Raw genomic sequence first — 19,507 nt, 5'->3', positions numbered from 1 at the left:
AGTAAGGGAAACTGACAGTGAAAAGGTGATTTTGGCTCTAAGGTTTTTGGAAAAAGAAAGATTCCTAACTCAACTGTGTACAATTAAATCATCGGAGAAGCCTGATGCCCAACCTATCCTACCCAGGATACAGAGAAGTCAGTTAAGGACTGCCTGAAGCCATGGGATGAGACTTCTGCCTAATAAGTGTCACCCTACATAAAGCCACACACATGCTTTATATAATTGACCTTTAAATCTCAAATTTTCTTCATTTTACAGAAGAAACTGAGGCAGAAAGCAGCTAAGTAACTTGATCAAGGCCACAGCTGGTAAACTGTCAGAGATGGGACTGAATTCCAGGCTCTGTCTTTCCTGTCCTTCAGATTCTTTGGAATTCAAAACTCCACCTGCAACCATACCTAATCTTTTCTCTGTATCATTCCCCCCCACCCACTTCCACTTAGACTGTGAGGGACTGAGGGCTTCAAGTACAGCAAGAAACGAGCAGAATTTCCTGTTGAAATTTTCCTGTTGGGGTAGAAGCCACATGATCAATCAATAATGTTAACTCAGTGATTTTTAAAAACTTTCTTAAGTCATGGACCCCTCTGAGATACTAATTAAGGCAGTGGGCCCTCTCCCTAGAAAGCTGCACATAGATATTTGCATAATACTTCGAAGTATTCACAAATACCACCTCTCCCTCCAATCTCATCAATTGTCTGCCCAGAGGTCCATAGACCACCACCCCCTTCCATGTATACAATGTTAGGATGGCCTAAAAAAATAAGCTAGGGACAGATTTGGTGAGCTCTCTAGTGGCCTGGGAACAGGGGTGATTAAACAGCAATAAAGGGGCTATTCTCCAAATTGGGTTATCTCACTATTCAAGAAAATATTAATGAGAATAAGGAGGTACCAGGATGCAAGGGAGGGTGTGTTTCTGATTCAATAAAACATTACTGGGTTGCCTTCCAAATTTCTGGTAACAGACAGAGAAATAGCAAAAAAAAAAAAAAAAAAGAAGAAGCAACACTCCAATACACTTTTTTTTTTGTCCTTTTTTACTTACATTAAATACATTGGTAAATCAGCAGTCGCATTCTGTTACCACGATTGTTATGTTGGGAGAGGAAGAAAGGGGAAAAAAGGCAAATACTTTCTTAGAAGCAAAAAAAAAAAAAAAAAAAATCAGAAGAAAAAAATGAAGAGCTGGGAAATAAAAACTAAGATTCCCTAAGCCCAACAGAGCTCAAAGGAAAGCAGAAGAGCTAATAGGAAGTAGAAGGAAGGCAGCAGATAGGCCCAGAAGCTAAGGCCAATCCTGTTCCTAAGGGGGTCAGGGGACGGGAGAAGAAGCCTGGAGAAATGGTTTCCCAGCCCCAAGGCAATGAAACATCTTCACTACTGCTCCATGGGGAAAACTACACAGAGAAAGAACTTCATTTCTATGAAACTTAAGAGAGCCATCGTAGTTCTTCCACTTGTAAGGATGCACTGGCTGCTCTGGGGGGCTAGTGGGTGCTGGGAAAAGGAGGGGAAAATGTGTATGTGTTTCAGGGCCACGGGAACTAAGGCTGCCCCTGGTAAAGGAAGGGAATTTAGGTGTAAGTGGAAGAACCTAAGCTGGGTCCTTCAGAATCTCAGCTTCATGGATTTCTCAGCTTCTCTGGGACAGAAGGCAGTCTGCAAGCCAAAAGGGCAGAAAGGTTCCAATCCTAGGTCACTATGGCCTCTCCTATCTTATTTCCCCCAATCTCCTCAAAACCCTGGGCTAGAACAAGAAGGGATTTAGAGTTCTCTCTTGCCTTGATGGCTTCCCAAAGACATCTTAAAATACCTGATGAGGGATGTGAAGAGAGACTAGAGATTTAGAAAGGCCCAACGTCCTCTGGTGATGTGAGACAGTTGTGAGGTACCTTCAGTGCCAGTCGTTCCCTGTCCACAGGAACAGGTGTTATGATATTAGGGGGCCACAAGTAGGCCTCTGTGGTACTACCCCCCTAGCGGTACGTGGATGAAACCACTGGTTGCATGGGGGATGGGTTTGGGGGGTAAGCATGGAGGGACCAAACTGAAGATACTAACAAAGGAGAAAAGAAATAGGGCCTGATGGGAGGTGGGGGGCAGAACAGACTGTACAGTGGGAATAAAGATCATACCTATTTACAGGGAAGTAGAAAAGACATGGTAATGGGTGGATCAAATTGAATGGGAACCCTGGGAAAGGACAGAAAACTCCTCCCTCTTGCTGACTCCTCTTCACTCCCCTACAACGGCCTATGCTATCCTGAGACTGCTCTCCAGTTGCTCAGTTAACTCCTCAGGAAAGGTAAACCTATACCCAAGAGTTAGGCTGGCAAGAATATAGATGAAGTAAGAATCAGAGTTGGAGGAAGCTAGCAGTGGAGATTGGGCTTGAGTAGCTGCCACCGGTACTGTTCTCTACAGCCCCTCCCCAAACCTCATATACACCTCGGATTCCACTTAATTAAAAAGTTAAGAGGGCAGGTAAATCAATCAAAACCCCCATAAAACAAGTATCACAACTGAACTACCATCAATTAAAGTGCAAACTGCAGGGGGATATCGTGGCTGGGACTGAGGCCATCTGAAGGCCAGAGAGAAAAAAATGCATATGTGTAAGTCAGAGGATGGGTGTCAGAAACTGGTCCCTCCTCCATTTAGATCACAGCAGAGCCAAAGATGCAGGCAACCAGTGAAGATTCTTTGGAGGACTCTGGGGTCCAGAATCTCCCCCACTATGGGGGAGAAGCTACCTAAGAGGCTGGGTGAGGGGAAAGTAAGCCTTAGAAGAGTTCCTGAGCCACAGATGACACTGCATCTCCACCTCTTCCACCTCGGCCCAGTTAGCTAACAAGACTCCAACCTGCTGCCTGACAGCTTGCCTTCCCATTCTCACCTCTACCTAGAAAGACCCTCCACAAGGCCAACTCAGTGTTTTCAAATATGAGAAACTCCAACCAAATAAAAACAAAAAGGAAATGTTTCCTTACTCCCCCCTGCTCTGAGCCTTACTTTCCCCCAGGGTCCTCAATGTGACTGAACTGGAAACCTCCTTCCTCACTTCCTGGGTTCACTACCTTCTCCATCCTGGGGAGAGGAAGAAAAGGGGATCAAGAAGAGAGACTGACCAAAAGCAGAAGGGGAAAGGGCAGGAGACAAAAAAGAGTTTTCTGAAAAAATGGGGAGGAGGAGGAAAGATAAGTAGGTCACTGTCTTGCACCTATAATACAAAGTGAAGAAAGTTTGTTTTGGAAGGTAAGTCCTGGGGGATCTGACCCCCAAGCCCCCGAGCAGGGGTAGGAGGCCAGTGGCAACAGCTGCCTGGTGTTGTTGCTGAAGCGTTAAAAAGTGCCATGACGGAGCTGTCAAGAGGCAGCCCTTGGGAGCCAGGGCCCAGTGTGCTGTTACCGTAGGGGCTGTGTGCTGAGCGGTGGGGATGGAGGTTATTTCTGAGCTCTCGTGCTAGCTCCATACTTGTTTGCCGCTAGCCACCCCCTCAGTTGCTACAACACTGGCTCTTGTTCTGCTGGGACTGCTCATGGAGATCCACACCCCGGCTTCGGCCTGCTGCACCCCCCAGATTCTGGGGTTCACTCTTTGGCAACTTCTTAGCTAGAGATAAAAACAGAAGGGAACAAAAAAGTATGGTAGATTTTACTCATCCCCCCAGAAAAAGACTATTGGGGGAAAGGGGAAATGCGAGAGACTAAAAGAACGTTCCGAAGAGGGGAGGTTTCATTGTAAACTACATTGAAGATGAGGGGGCTCAAAATGCAGCCAAAGGATGGAGGTCACAATGGAAAGTTAAGGTATCTCCACACCTAAAGTTTTCATAAGAGGAGACGCTCCCATTTATCCTTATGACTTGGGTTAGTCATCTTGCCTGGAGGCAAGGGAAAAAACACAGGAAGACCTCAGGCTGCTCTGACCTTACCTATTGCCAGGAAGAGATCGTTCACGTTCATAGCTGTCTTGGCTGAAGTCTCCATAAACAATAAGCTGTTGTCATCTGCATACGCCTGGGCCTCCTGCAAGGGGTGGGGTGTACTGGGACTCAGACTGTAGGGCAGGAACAAGTACTGCCTTTCCACTCCCATGTAGCACCAGAGCTAGACAATATCCTAGGTTCCCTCCCCTTAACTGCCCCTCTGAGCCAGCTAGCCCTGGACCCATATTTTGGAGATGACTCCCTCAAGGGATGACCCATGGTCTAGACCACTTAATCCAACAAACAGATGTCAGGAATCTTAATTACTGGGGAGGAGGTAAGTTGGTTGGGGGCTTTTGGGTTCTGACACTTGAGTATCCCTTACCTCAAATTCAACTGCTCCCTCCTTCCTCTTTTCATACTGGTACCCCCACAGCTGGTACTGGTACTTCCCTACCCCTCTGCTCTGGAATTTTCTTCTGACTCCTCTAAAATATCCTGGCTGGCATTAGGGTCACAGTGTTGCTGTATTTAACTTGGTGCAGAACTGGGGAATGAGATGATGAATGTCCTCAGATGAGATTTTCAGAAAGGGCAGGTTTGGAAAAAAGAGGTCCCAAGCACAGAGGGAGTGTGTCAGAGAGGGACTCTGTGGCCATCTTACTTCGTACTCCACCATGCGCTTGTTGGCCAGGTCAGCTTTGTTCCCCGCCAGGGCAATAACGATGCTAGGACTGGCCTGTCGCTGTAGTTCCTTTACCCATGTCTTTGCTCGGGCGAAGGTTTCCTAGGAGAAAACAAGGATGAGAATGAGTAGGCTGGCTCATTCAGCCTACTGACTGCCAATCCAGGCCCATCAACTTCAAAGCCCAGTCTCAAAACTCACCTCTTCTAAGCAGCCTTCACTCACTGAAACCACCTGTCTCTGGTAATTCATTACCTCTGTCTTCTCAGCACTTGGAAGCATAATCTGTATTCTTATTTGCTATTTCAAGAACAAGTTTTCTCTCCCCCACCTATTTTAATTACTATAAATAAAAGCAAGGACAATCTTCTCAGCCCACTTACCTGATTAGTAATGTCATAAACCACAATTGCAGCTTGGGCACCTCTGTAGTACATGGGGGCCAAGCTATGGTATCGCTCCTGCCCAGCTGTGTCCCAGATCTCAAACTTGACTGTTGTGTCATCTAGACAAACCGACTGGGTGAGGAAGGCCGCTATGAATGAGAGAACAGAGAAGTTGTTGTAAGTGGGAGGATGTATGGGAACATCCTACCCTTCTTCAAAATCTCTCTACTCTCGGTCTAAGATAAGTCACCACCCAGGCCATTCAGCTACAGGAAAGGTTTAGCATTCTCCTCCTTACACACAAGAAAGGTTTAGCATTTTCCTTCAGATCTTGGAACCAGAATCAAGCCTGCTCTTGGCTAAGTCCTCCCTGCCACAAGTTTCTCTAGCTAAGGAATGGGGGAACATCGTAAACTCTGAGGGACAGAAAGAACTGGCACTTATACCAGAGTCATCCCTCTTCTAACCAAAACACAGGAGTAAGAGACAATGACGGAGATAATAAGCTTCAGATAAAAGTCACATCAAGAACTGATTAGACAGGGACTTCCCTGGTGGCGCAGCGGTCCGCCTGCCAATGCAGGGGACACGGGTTCAAGCCCTGGTCCGGGAAGATCCCACATGCCACGGAGCAACTAAGCCCGTGTGCCACAACTACTGAGCCCGCGCTTTAGAGCCCGTGAGCCACAACAACTGAGCCCGCATGCCACAACTACTGAAGCTCATGCGCCTAGAGCCCGTGCTCTGCAACAAGCGAAGCCACTGCAGTGAGAAGCCCGCGCACCACAACAAAGAGTAGCCCCCGCTCACCGCAACTAGAGAAAGCCTGCATGCAGGAATGAAGACCCAACACAGCCAAAAATAAATAAATAAAATAAATAAATTAAAAAAAAAAAGAGAACTGATTAGACGATTTTAAAGTCTGTTGTTAGGTCCCACCATTATCAGTATTATTTGGCTGTTACTTTTTCATATTACCTCTGCTGGTCCAAGAACACATTTCCAAGGTGACTTGGAAATAAGTCACCCCCCCCGCCAATAAAAGTGGGGAAGGAGTTAACATGGGAGTTCTCATAAAAGACCCTTTATTAAATTACCACCCTATTTTGGGGTAGTGGCAAAGAGAAGGTAGCGAAGGTGGGAAAGGCAGATTCCTTTATCTTTTGTATTTAGTTCTAACCTCTATTTTACCAGATATGTGCATCAGGATCAGCTAAGGAGCTTTTCCAAACATACATGTCTATACTGCCACCAACCTCACCCTACCTCCAATACTAATCAGTAGATCTAGGGTAGGGCCCAAGCATGCATAGAATGAAAATGCTCCCCAGGTGATTCTGATGTACATCTTTGATTATGAGCCACTGCCCCAAACCAACCCTGTTCAAGATGACACTCAACTGAACTTCACTGGCATTAAGATGAGAGTGGGGGCTTCCCTCGTGGCGCAGTGGTTAAGAATCCGCCTGCCAGTGCAGGGGACACAGGTTCAAGCCCTGGTCCGGGAAGGTCCCACATGCCGCGGAGCAACTAAGCCTGTGTGCCATAACTACTGAGCCTGCGCTCTAGAGCCTGCGAGCCACAACTACTGAGCCCACGTGCCACAACTACTGAAGCCTGCGCGCCTAGAGCCCGTGGTCCTCAACGAGAGAAGCCACTGCAATGCGAAGCCCGCACACCGCAACAAAGAGTAGTAGCCCCTGCGCACAGCAACGAAGACTCAATGCAGCCAAAAATAAACAAACAACTAACTAAATAAATAAAATTATTAAAAAAAAAAAAAAAAAAGATGAGAGTGGGAGGAGGAAGAAAACAGACAGATAAAAAAATTAGTGGTTTTCTTGGTGCTCAAAGGCCAACCTTTCTAACTTTCTTCTAGGAAGTAAGAGGATGAACATAGACCTGCTTTTGGGCATTATGGCAATTTTTTTTGTTTCTTAAAGGATTTCCATTCCAGGGAGCTAAGAGGGCCAGCTCCACAAACAGATCCCTAGATCTCCCTTCAAAAGCCCTTCTAAGCATTGAACCTCTTCTCTCCCTGAAGTACTCACCTCCAATGGTGCTCTCCTGGTACTCGTGGAACTGCCCTTTGACAAAACGTAATACCAGGCTAGACTTCCCCACTGCAGATTCACCCAGCAGGACCAATTTGAACTGGCATATTTTGCTGGCCTGGGGCTGCCCATTGGGCCTGGCTGTGCTTCTGCTAGTCATAGCTAGATTATCAGAGTGGGAAAGGGTAGAGGGAGGGGGATGCCACAAAGCGGCGGAGGGGGGAGGGGGGAGGGGAGGGGACTTCCAGGCTTCAACAGTCCTGCAAGAAAAAAAGGAGGTAAAATTAAACACAGGGCCATTACAGCTGCAATCACTTTTTAGAGAAAGGACAGAATCTCTTCATTTCTTTGCTCATATGAGGACTTAACTCTTACAATCACCCACCATTAAAAGGTTACACCACTGAGAGGGTCCCAGGCACCTGACACTCACTGGTAAGAGTGAGGAACAATAAAATAAGAATTGCATCTGAAGTAGAGTGTGCTGAAATGGAGACTGAAAACCATGTGAGAGTAGTTTTTAATCTCCCAATCATTCCCCACCAGGTCTTCAAAGAACAGCATATTGATCAACTTTTAGTTGGCCCGAAGAGCACCCAGATCCACCCAAAAGTACCCTAAATCCTACTATCTCCTTGGTGTCCTGGTGCTGTCCTTTTTTTACCCCCTCTTTTTTCTAGCTTTCAAAATGAGAAATTCACTCTAGGGGTATGGGATAACAGTCACCCATCCTAAGAATAGAGGGATAGCTTCTGGTTCTATATCCTTCTTACACGACCATTTCTGAAAATTGACATTTCTGAAAATATAACCAAGGTCCAATGATCAGAAAATCCATCCTTTCTCATTTCTGGTCAAAGGTAATAGAGAAACAGACCACATTCAGTATTAACTCTTTCACTTTTCTTCTGCCACCTCTCCAAGTCTGAAAATCTATCAAGTCTGAGTCAGTAGGCTTGACTTACTCTCAACTTGCAGCTGTCTTCCTGGTGCCTAGGGATTAGACTACCCTCCACACTGAAAGGGCCTAACAGCTGTAGCCCTCCAAGTTAGAGGCAGAGAAAGAAGGTGTACCTTCTAAACACATGCGGGAATCTCCAGTAGATGGTATAGGGGATAAGTCTTCAAGCAATAAATACTTGATGAAAGAATAAAACTGAACCACCTTCTCTACCTTCCAAGCGGCTAGGAAAGCTGGTGGTGGAGGAGGAGACAGACAGAGAGAGAAAGTTGGGACTTTGAATGTCCAGTCACCCAAACCTGAATATATTTCATCATCCTGACTCTGACGGGAAAGGAATTGTGAGATTCAAAGAAGTGTTAGCGGGGCTTCCCTGGTGGCGCAGTGGTTGAGAATCTGCCTGCCAATGCAGGGGACATGGGTTCAAGCCCTGGTCTGGGAAGATCCCACATGCCGCGGAGCAACTAGGCCCGTGAGCCACAATTACTGAGCCTGCGCGTCTGGAGCCTTTGCTCCGCAACAAGAGAGGTCATGATAATGAGAGGCCCGCCCACCGCGATGAAGAGTGGCCCCCACTTGCCGCAACTAGAGAAAGCCCTCGCACAGAAACGAAGACCCAACACAGCCATAAATAAATAAATAAATAAATAAATAAACAAACAAACAAACCCAAAGTTAAAAAAAAGTGCTATATCAATGAATATTAAGCTATTAATCATTATTAATATGACATCAAGAAAATTGCCTGAGCCTTACCTTCCACCTTTTTTTTTTTAAATTTATTTATTTAATTTATGTATTATTTTTGGCTGTGTTGGACCCTCGTTGCTGTGTGCGGGCCTTCTCTAGTTGCAGCAAGCGGGGCTTCTCTTGTTGCGGAGCACAGGGTCCAGGCGTGCAGGCTTCAGTAGTTGTGGCACACGTGCTCAGCAGTTGTGGTGCATGGGCTTAGCTGCTGCGAGGCATGTGGGATCTTCCCGGACCAGGGCTCGAACCCGTGTCCCCTGCATTGGTAGGCGGATTCCCAACCACTGAGCCACCAGGGAAGCTCCCACCTTTATAAAATGGAAAAAATACCTACCTCATAGAGTAGCCCTGAGGATTAAGTGAAAAATTTAACATAGTGTTAATGAATAGTAAGACAGGTATTGTTGGGCTTCCCTGGTGGCGCGGTGGTTGAGAATCTGCCTGCCAATGCAGGGGACACGGGTTTGAACCCTGGTCTGGGAAGATCCCACATGCCGCGGAGCAACTAGGCCTGTGAGCCACAACTACTGAGCCTGCGCTTCTGGAGCCTGTGCTCCCAACAAGAGAGGCCGCGATAGTGAGAGGCCCACGCACCGCGATGAAGAGTGGCCCCCCGTTGCCGCAACTAGAGAAAGCCCTTGCACAGAAACGAAGACCCAACACAACCAAAAATAAGTAAAAATTAAAAAATAAATAAAAATTAAAAAATAAAAAATAAAAGAAACTGCCAAAGTGTTAAAAAAAAAAAAAAAGACAGGTATTGTTATTTAGTGACCCTGATTCACAGAAAAGATCAATTTAATATATCTCAATATTAGTTGTTATCAATATATGCCTAAAGAGCAGCCATGATATGAAAGAGGTAGAGAAAAAAAACAGGAAAAAAAATGTGTAAAGAGGAAGTTAACGGAGAAATGAGATTGAAATGAGAACCCAGAAAAGTCCCAAAGTAGACCAGATTAAGACAGAGGACTGCAAGAAATTACTCTGATCCTACTGGGTATTTTGTAGTCCCCTAGGCCACGGAGTCCCAAGAATCCAGATATACATACATGTGCCACTTTGTGATGAAGTTTTCACTGGTCTGTGATGAAATGATTAAATAAAAATGATATAGCAAAAAAAAAAAGAAAAAAAAAATGATATAGCAAGTTCTTCATAAAGCTAAATTTATTCATTTTAGGAGTATCCTTTATAACAAGATTTCTAACTTACGTTTTTTGTATCAGTTTTCCCTCAAAGGTAAATATGTATTTTTTGCATGGATAAACCTCTAAGACCTATTGTTAAGTTAAAAAAAAAAAGTTAGAGAACAAAACATGTGGTTGATCCTATTTCTGTAAAACAAAGCAACATTCTGCAGAGAAAAAGGTATGGAAAGGTACACACTCATCTGTTAACAGTGGTTACCTCCCTCTAAGGAGAGTGGGATTGAGGAAAATGGTATGAGAAGGACTCAGGTTTTTTCATTCCACATAATTCTTTCTTTTTTTAACAGGAAATATATTTTTTTAAAGTTTCCTACATAATTTTTTTAAATATTGCTTTTTTTAAAAAAAAATTACAAATAATGGTGTTGATAGGCAGTAGTAAGCTTTCTAAATATACTTATGTGGAAAAATAGAAACCCCCAAATTTAAATTAATTGGTCCATTAAATCCAAAATTCTGGGAACCAGTACTGCAAAAATCAGTATTAATTAGCTTCTTAACCACTAGTCACAGTTCTTTAGCTCTTTTCATCCTCAAACCTTTAGAGCAGTGTTTCTCAAACTGTGGGCTGTAAGCCAATAGTGACCTTGAAATCACTTGCTGGATCATGATCAGTATATTTAAAAAAAAAGAAAAAAGAAAAAGAAAAAAATCAAGTGGATTGCAAATAATAAGCATGAGAATAATTTTGTGAAAATGTTTCACTTGTGGGTGTATGTACACACACTGAATTATGATGTAAAAAAAATTTTTTTTTAATGAGCCACAGTCAAATAAAGTTTAATAAACACTGCTTTGGAGAGACCTGAAACTGAAAGATGGGTTAGTAGGAAATCTAGTCTCCGGCCAGCCTAAAAAAGCACTTCCAGGTGAAATTAAGAAGAGGGTTTAATATAGCTCTCCAGGAGTCAGAGGTTCTCCAACCCTGCTACTAAAGTTATGGAGCAATTATGAAAATGGAAAGTTAAAGTCGACAGAGGCAGTCCTGCACAGTGGTAAGGGCTTTGGAATCAGGCAAGCCTCAGTTTTATTCTCTGCTTTGCCAATTAACCCACTGTGATCTTAGGCCACTCACTCCCTTTGCCTTTCTAAGCTTCAGTTTCCTTATCTATGAGGATCTGGGGTTGGGATAGGGAGGATAATAGGTGAAAGTAGTAAAAGGCAGAAACTGAATTCAATTCCAAAGTTCTGGGTACATTTAAGAAATGTGTTTCTCTTAGGGCTTCTCAGCATCTGCAAGAATTATTTTTAAAAACACATTTACGTGGTACTTCATATACATTGTTTCATAGGAAAAGAGGATAGGCCATCATAACTACACTTTACAACAGAAAACAGATGACACAATAGGGAAAAAAACCTCTACAGATCATAAGCTGATCAAGTTTCCTTTAGGTTGACACACATACACTATATTCTTAAAAAACAACAGAAAGGGGGCTTCCCTGGTGGCGCAGTGGTTGAGAATCTGCCTGCCAATGCGGGGGACACGGGTTCGAGCCCTGGTCTGGGAAGATCCCACATGCCGTGGAGCAACTGGGCCCGTGAGCCACAATTACTGAGCCTGCGCGTCTGGAGCCTGTGCTCCGCAACGAGAGAGGCCGCGATAGTGAGAGGCCCGCGCACCGCGATGAAGAGTGGCCCCCGCTTGCCACAGCTGGAGAAAGCCCTGGCACAGAAACGAAGACCCAACACAGCCATAAATAAAATAAATAAATAAAAAAAACAACAGAAAAAGTTACTAGATTCTTCAACTTACTCCCTCACATTTCAAAGCATGTGATCCAAGGGGCAGAACACTAAGTTAGAGTGGACTGAATTCTCATCAGCAGACACGTCTCTCTAGGCCTGGGAAAACAGTAGGGAGTTGGAGAAGTGTGAAGATAGGAAACAGTTGGGAATTCCCTGGCGGTCCAGTGGTTAGGACTCCGCGCTTTCATTGCTGTGGCCCGGGTTCAACCTGCAAGCAGCACGGCACGGCCAAAAAAAAAAAAAAAAAGGAAACAGTCACAGTCACAGACACACGGGTTGGTCACTAACCCCCACAGATAAGTCAAGCCAGAGCCAATCAGCAAACTTTATTGAACTGTCAGAGATTAGTAACTATGGTGTTAGAAAAGACTATCTCCCACTCCAATGTTTCAGCTCAAGAATATGTCCTACCCTCTCTGTTCACAGTAATTGATGGGCGGCCCATCTCTGTGCCTTGATCTTTAATCCCAACATGTTAATAAGGGTATCATGTTTCTTATGCAATAGCTAGACTCTCAAAAGATCAGGGGTACAGAAATGGAATAATACATATAAGATTCAATTGATTTCTCCACTATTCTAGCGGTGATTTTTTTGCTAACAGTTGACAGTGGGCAAATGATCCATCCAAAGGCAAAAAATAAATCACAGCCAACCAGTCAAGTGGGGTGATGATTATTACCTTCAAACCTGAGGCAAAAAAAGGGAGAAGGTTTTTCTTCCCTTCAAAACTTTCAGTTCAGGGCTTCCCTGGTGGCGCAGTGGTTGAGAGTCTGCCTGCTGATGCGGGGGACACGGGTTCGAGCCCTGGTCTGGGAAGGTCCCACATGCCGTGGAGCAACTGGGCCCAGGAGCCACAACTACTGAGCCTGTGCGTCTGGAGCCTGTGCTCCGCAACAAGAGAGGCCGCGATAGTGAGAGGGCCGCGATAGTGAGAGGCCCGCGCGTCGCAATGAAGAGTGGCCCCCGCTTGCCGCAACTAGAGAGAGCCCTCGCACAGAAACGAAGACCCAACACAGCCAAAAATAAATAAATAAATAAGTTAAAAAAAATATATTCCAAGCTTTAAAAAAAAAAACAAAAAACTTCCAGTTCACATGAGATGACAACTTCCCTCAGAAGTGCAGCCCCACAAGAATGGCTTATCAAATGACCATTAACTGGGCTTCCCTGGTGGTGCAGTGGTTAAGAATAGGCCTGCCAATGCAGGGGACACGGGTTCAAGCCCTGGCCCGGGAAGATCCCACATGCCGCGGAGCAACTAAGCCTGTGCGCCACAACTACTGAGCCTGCGCTCTAGAGCCCGCACGCCACAACTACTGAGCCCACGTACTGCAACTACCAAAGCCCATGCACCTAGAGCCCGTGCTCCGCAACAAGAGAAGCCATTGCAATGAGAGGCCCACGAGCCACAACGAAGAGCAGCCCCCGCTCGACGCAACTACAGAAAGCCGGCGTGCAGCAACGAAGACGCAACGCAGCCAAAAATAAATAAATAAAATAAATAAATTTATATATTAAAAAAAAGACCATTAACTAAGGAGGATTAAGGCATGACCATGTCATCAGTCTATTGGGGAAGGGAGAGGTGGAGGATGAGGGGCAAGTTCTTTAGTGTGAGCAGCTCTCCCAGCAGCACAGGGAAATATGAATAGGAAAGGTTTCTTAGGGACTTCCCTGGCGGTCCAGTGGTTAAGACTCTGAGCTTCCACTGCAGGGGGCACAGGTTCGACCACTGGTTGGGGAACTAAGATCCCGAAAGCTGTGTGGCCAAAAAAAAAAAAAAAGGAAAGGTTTCTTAGCCTGCCGAAACCTGAGGAATGGAGTCTGCCTAGGGCAAGACTCCATTCCTCAGATTCCTTCCCATTTGGTAGCTTTGGGTTCCTATGCCAACTACATATGAAGCCTCCAGAAGTCTGTCATCTACCAATAGAGACTGAGTTCAAGGCACAGAGCCACTGGAGTCTAGCCCCCTCCCAAATGTTAGCCCTGTAAGTTCAGTTTGCCAGATAAGAGGCAGTTTAGAGGTCATCTAGTCCAGTCTATATTTTACAGAGAGGAAACTAAGGCAAATAAAATCAACCAGCTTGCCAGGAGTTGTCACACAGCCAGCTTTCACACAACTGCTTAGTAGCAAGTCTCCTTCTAGCAAGTACTCTCAGCCAGGTCCTCCTGCTCCTGTTATACCACTATACCTCTTCAGGAAGCAGGAGATGCTGAACTCTGAACTGAAATCCAAAGAAGGCACCAGGACAGGAACAAGAGCTTAGATTGGATAGTTTCTGCTTCTATTCAGTTTAGATAAGTACTTCCTTTGGGACTGAAAACAAGTTAGGAAGGCCCAGGCCTTCGCTGGGAACTGGAATCTACTCCCATATCCTTTTGACAGAAGGACTCACTCATTACTGTGCTTCTCTAAAAGGTCTTGACCAACCCCCACCAGGACAGTTGAAACAGAAGTAAATCAATGGAAGGTGCTAGGAAAGCAATGGTAATTTCTGCAGAATTCAATGGGCTGTGGGATTAATGCGAGATTTACTGAGCAGGGAAGACAGAGCAGAAGCCAGTAAACACCTTCAACTCTCCAACTTTGTTTAGACCCCAAATTACCAAAATCTTAAACTGAATTCCACTACCTGGCTCATTGTGTTGATCCAATGTTAACCAATGAGTCACAGGCTTAAATGAGAGTCCTTCCACTTCCCCCACCCTCTCCCTAAAAGCATTCTTATGTCTTATCAGCATGGTACTGCAAACTCCCTATTATTGACCTATGAAAGACTGGAATGCCTTTCTCCACTTTGTCTGCCTAGCAAACACCTAATGTGTCTTTTAAAGCCAAGCTCAAATGTCACCTTCTCTGTGAAACTGCATAATTACCCTCTCACCCTAGCAGAATTCGTCACTGCTTCCTCTAGGATCCCATAGTATTAAAACTGTATTCTTGGGAATTCCCTGGCTGTCCAGTGGTTAGGACTCAGTGCTTTCACTGCCAGGGCCCGGGTTCAATCCCTGGTTGGGGAACTAAGATCCCACAAGCCGTGTGGCACGGGCAAAAAACAAAAACAAACAAAAAAAACCCTGTATTCTTATCACAGCATTTATTACATTATTTGACTTAATTGTTTGTGTCTGTCTGCTCTGCTAAACTATGAACTTCTCAAAAAGTGTGACTATTTTTTATGTCATCTTGAATCTCCAGAGCAGAGCACAATGCCTGGTCCCTAGTAGCTGTTCATTAATTAAGGCCAAAGCAATCCTGCTTCCTTCCTCCATCTAATCCTCCCCTTCTGTGCCATCTGAATAGATTCTTACTCAGTTCCATTTGGGAATGTTCTTAAAAGGCCAGTTCTCCCTCTTGCCTCTTTGTGATCTCCCCTGGATGGAGGGGCCTCTTGGGACCCAGCCCACAAGGTACTGTTGCAACTCACATGGGCTAACTGCTTTTCCTGTCACCCGTTACTATGCCTCAGATGGCCTAATCACACCAAATATGCAGCCCTCCCACCGTTAACACTGAGGCAACTGTGGCTAAAAACAAAGTTCTCTGAATCTTCAGTGGATGTTAAATGTTCAAAAAACTTCGGGTCATTATCTCTATTAATTCCTGAACTTCAGAAACACAAGTTTAAAAAAAAAAAACAAAAAAAAACATACTACCACTCTAGCAAGGTACCCACTGCCCCTCAACAGAAACTACAACCTGGCCCAGAAATATGCACACACTTTGCTCACCTGGGTGGCTCCTTATTCAGCTCAGTTACTGGTCAGTCAGTGACTAAATCTTTCCTAAAACATTCTTGGGAAGTGGGAGTGTATTGTGTAGGGTTTTAAGGTATCCCTCCTCCAAGAAGGCTGTTGCGTTTCCTTATTTTAAATTCAACGTCTCACACTTTGGTTACTTTCCAACCTGAAATGCCTTAGGATTAGTGAGCAGGCTATACACTTGCTTCTCCTACCCCATGTCTCCTCATAAGTCAAATTCGTATCAATGCGCACACATGAGTAAACTATAAAAGGGCAATCCTTGCTCCTGGGCAAAGTAAGAGTTAGATGGGATGAGGTATGACTTCAAGGGCAATGGGAAAGTCCTCTTCTCCAAATATATTTTTGTAACTCCAGATCTATGTTTGAAATTCTATATTGATGATTTCCACTCCTTAGCTCCCTCTTTAAGAAGCAAAAACTCTTGGAAGAATTAATACTTTAAGTGACTTTTTGTTATTTACACCTTAATATGGAGCAATTCCAGATCATTTTTTGAAAGTAGGCTTTGATTAAGAAAGACAAAAAGGGATGTATAGAAGAAAGGGACAGGATATCATCAGGATGTAGGAAATGGCAAAGCTTAGTGAGGATTTAAAAAACAAACACACACATACACATCTACACAACTTTCTCTAGGACTGGCTTTGCAGGAGAGAAAATAAAAGCTCCTGGGGGGACAATAATCAAGGTTTCTGAGGGCACTGTATAAAGGCTGGGCACATCACAGGGCTTCTGAAGCCAGTAAGGACAAATTCAATTAATAAGGTGGTGTATAAAATGTCCCAGCTGTGCTGAGGTTTAGAGGAAAACCAATTTCAAAGCCAGAGAGATTTGGAAGCTTCTCATATCATTACAGAAAGACAGACACAGGGGCTCCTTAGGAGAACCATCATCTTCTTCTGGGATAATGAAGGGACAGTCACATAATCTGAACATGCAGAGACCATGAACCAGAAGATAGAAGTCTCAAATTCCTCACATTAGCACAGATGCCAACAATTCTCCCAAACAAAATCATTCACTTTAATGTTTCTTTCCTGCCCATAAAAGAGAAAGACGTTTTGGCCATCTATTTGGGCATTTCCTAGGATACCCAGTGCACAAGTGGGGTGTGTGCGTGTGTGTGTGCATGTGTGCGTAAGGATGTGAGGGATAACCCAGACTACAGCTCTCTGCTTGTCTGAATTTGATAAAAGCAAGACAAAATGAACTGTGAAAGGAGCACAATAAATAACAGAGTATGGTCCCAGAAGGGAAAACTGGAAAGAATGAGAAACCAGAGTTTGGTGGGAACATGAAAACAGAATTGCCTTTGGTGGCACATCCCCCAAAGTGAAGTAAGATTAGTCTAATCTACTGTCTCTTATCTCTGACCTTTCTGGATGAAATGAGTGAGGTATATGTGGGAGGATCTACACTTTTTACACTTCTATAAAACTTGAATATTTTAAAATATGTACTTATTACTTTTCTAATTAAGAAAAAATGTATTTATAAAATACAGTGGTATAAAAGGGAAAAAGGAGGAAGTATAATAAGGGAAAATCCAATAAGCTCCAATCTATGGAGGGGACTAAGGAGGTCAGTAGACCGTTAAAAATATCTGGGAGGAGGGGACCCCTATGTCTTAGAAATCCATCTTCCTTTTCTCTACTCACCTCCTTCCCCAAGTGCCTCTCTGTTTGACCCAACTTTTTAATAGCTCAGAAACCCGGGCTCCTGAAGAAGTAGACAAAGAACAGGGGTGATGCCAACCTTCTGGAATGGAATTTCTCACTCTTCCCCAAATCCCTTCCTCCGTGATATCACCTCATATTTCCAGGCTTGGTTCCACATAACCATTACCTGCCTGGGAAATACCCAAGCCTAAGTGCCACAAAAGTTTCACCAACTATGGTCGGGAGATCTCTGGATGGCTGGGGATCCCTAAGCCCAGTTCCAATGCAGAAAATGAGTCACTGATTCCCCACCTCTAGGTGAGAGATATGGTCTCCAGTATAGACCACATTATTAAGTAGGAAAGAAACGAACAAACATCCCCCAAATCTAACTTCTTAGCTTTTTCACAGGACATGAGAAACAGGAGGTTAGAAGAAACACAGAGGCTGCAGCCTAAACCAGCTCGAGGGAAAGTGCAGGGGCTGAGTCTGGAATAGCCAAGTCACAGAAAAAAAAGTTACTTTTGTCTTCATAGGCTACCCTGGGAGTACCAAAAAACTTCAAGTTGCCACATCTCCACACTAATGGGAACAAAAGCGTGATTACTCGCAAGCCCCAGAGCCTCCAGCCCACCCTTCAGCATTCCCAGAAGCTCCCATTACTGATGGGAGGCCCTGCTTCCACTGCCCCAGCTACCTGAGTCTTCTAGATTAGAAAAGCTTTCTTCGCTTGTCTCAGTTCTCCCGCACTGAACCCAAATCCCTCTCAGCTCAACTCTGGGGCACCCTAGTTATTTTTATAAGTCACTTTCCCTGAAAAGAATGCCTCTTACCCAGCTAAGAACCCTTCCCTGGCCCTTCCAATGAGACCTCTCGAGAGAGCCCCAGCCCCTTCCCCTCCGGGCCCGGGCGCCGAGTTTGACCCCTCCTCACCTCCGGGAGAATGGACTTACCTCACCCGCCGCCCAGTCCCTTTCCCCTAGTTCCTCCCTCTTCGGCGCCGCTCAATGAGGCCTGCCCCTGCCCGCACACGAGCCCCGGGCCTCCCGCGCCGGCCCCCAGCCCGGCCGCCAACACCACCCGGCCGCCTCCCCGACTCACCAACTTCGGGCTCCCAGCCCGCCCGGCCCCCTCCTCAGCGCCCCCATTAGGCCTGCCGGGGCCCGGCCCCCTTCTCCTTTCTCTGGTGGGCCACTCTAACCCTCGCGGAGGCCCAGACCCGCCTCTGCCCTCAGGCCGCACTCCTCTCCGGGGCGCCTCCGCCCCTGCCCTTGCGGGCTCCATCAGCCCGGTACCTGGGGCTCCGTCTCCCCCGTCGGGCCCAAGCCTGTGTCGAACAGACAAACAGCTGCAGCTCAACCAAACCCTCCTGCCCCTCCTCCTCCTCCTCGCCCTGTGGCGGGGGCCCCAGCCAATTGCACGATTACCCGCCTACCATCAAGGGTGGGCTCTGCGCGTGCTAATCCGCCAATCCTCTGGAGAAAGGCGGTGCTCTCACCGACGTGTAAGAGCAGAGGATTGGACAGGCGGTGCCCCAGACCAATACAGAGAGGGAAACTTTGAAGATGGATGAGGTGAGGAGCCACTAAAGAGCGAGCTCCCCGAGGTAGGGGGCGGTACCCCGTTGACAGGCGTATACTCTAACCAGTAGCATCTCGATACCCTAATGACCCCGCCTTTTAACTCATAAACATCTAATCAGGTGAGCTATGGGGGCGGGTCAAAGTGAAACTTTAACCAGTACTGCGAAAATTCGGGACTTGAATGGCAGGCAAGGCGGGGTTGAAAGAGGCCTTAGGAAGGCGGCTACTGACCTTCGCCCCTCCCCTGGGATTTGGCGGGGCCTGCCTCTGGCGCCCCGCCTTCTATCACAAATTCGCGGGCGTGAAGGGAAATACCTCTCCTAGGGACCCGGAGCCTAGGAATTTAAGCAGCCCTCACGTCGGTGCTTCCTCCTTTTAGTGGGGCCCCAGAGCACAGGAATTTTGGGGATGGCCCGCGGCAGTCTGAGATGTTTTTTGGTGAGCTGAGACAATGGCAACCCCAAGAAGTGGTAGCTTGGGGAGGCTTTAGCCCCTGTATAATGATTTTTCATACAGACGATTGATATATTCTGAATCGCATGTAAATGTGAATAAGTATCTTTAGAAAACTTTGCTCTTTGTGATATGGAACAAAAAGAAAACAAGACGAGCTTACTGGGAAATGCAGCGTCAATGCGAATTACCTTGGAGCCCACTTCCAACCATACTGCTGCTCCTGAGCCCTAACATTGAAAATCTGGAACTGGAGCCTTGTGTGTATGTGTATGTGATATGTGTGTCTGGGGGCGGGTGGGTGGGGTGGGG

General features: G+C 45.7%; 1 protein-coding gene across 4 annotated transcripts; it reads right to left on the bottom strand.

Annotated features, from left to right (window-relative positions):
• Positions 1-1,023: 1,023 nt before the first annotated feature.
• RAB5B (RAB5B, member RAS oncogene family) lies at positions 1,024-18,563 on the bottom strand. 4 transcript variants are annotated; one of them, XM_059936131.1, is made up of 6 exons: positions 18,455-18,563; positions 7,060-7,322; positions 5,006-5,157; positions 4,602-4,724; positions 3,944-4,037; positions 1,024-3,621 (listed from the first exon to the last, which is right to left on the bottom strand). In XM_059936131.1, the coding sequence occupies exons 2-6, from the start codon at positions 7,220-7,222 to the stop codon at positions 3,506-3,508; spliced, it is 648 nt and encodes a 215-aa protein (XP_059792114.1). In that variant the 5' UTR covers positions 7,223-7,322; positions 18,455-18,563; the 3' UTR covers positions 1,024-3,505. The 4 variants fall into 4 exon arrangements, with proteins under 4 accessions (XP_059792114.1, XP_059792111.1, XP_059792113.1 ...); XM_059936128.1 differs by having other exon boundaries at positions 18,261-18,481; XM_059936130.1 differs by lacking the exon at positions 18,455-18,563 and adding an exon at positions 17,160-17,177.
• Positions 18,564-19,507: the final 944 nt, after the last annotated feature.

The sequence above is a fragment of the Balaenoptera ricei genome, chromosome 10 (assembly GCF_028023285.1).
Source record: "Balaenoptera ricei isolate mBalRic1 chromosome 10, mBalRic1.hap2, whole genome shotgun sequence".
Taxonomy (NCBI): domain Eukaryota; kingdom Metazoa; phylum Chordata; class Mammalia; order Artiodactyla; family Balaenopteridae; genus Balaenoptera; species Balaenoptera ricei.
The sequence above is the reverse complement of the archived record's forward strand: the minus strand, read 5'-3'. Positions and strand labels throughout refer to the sequence as shown.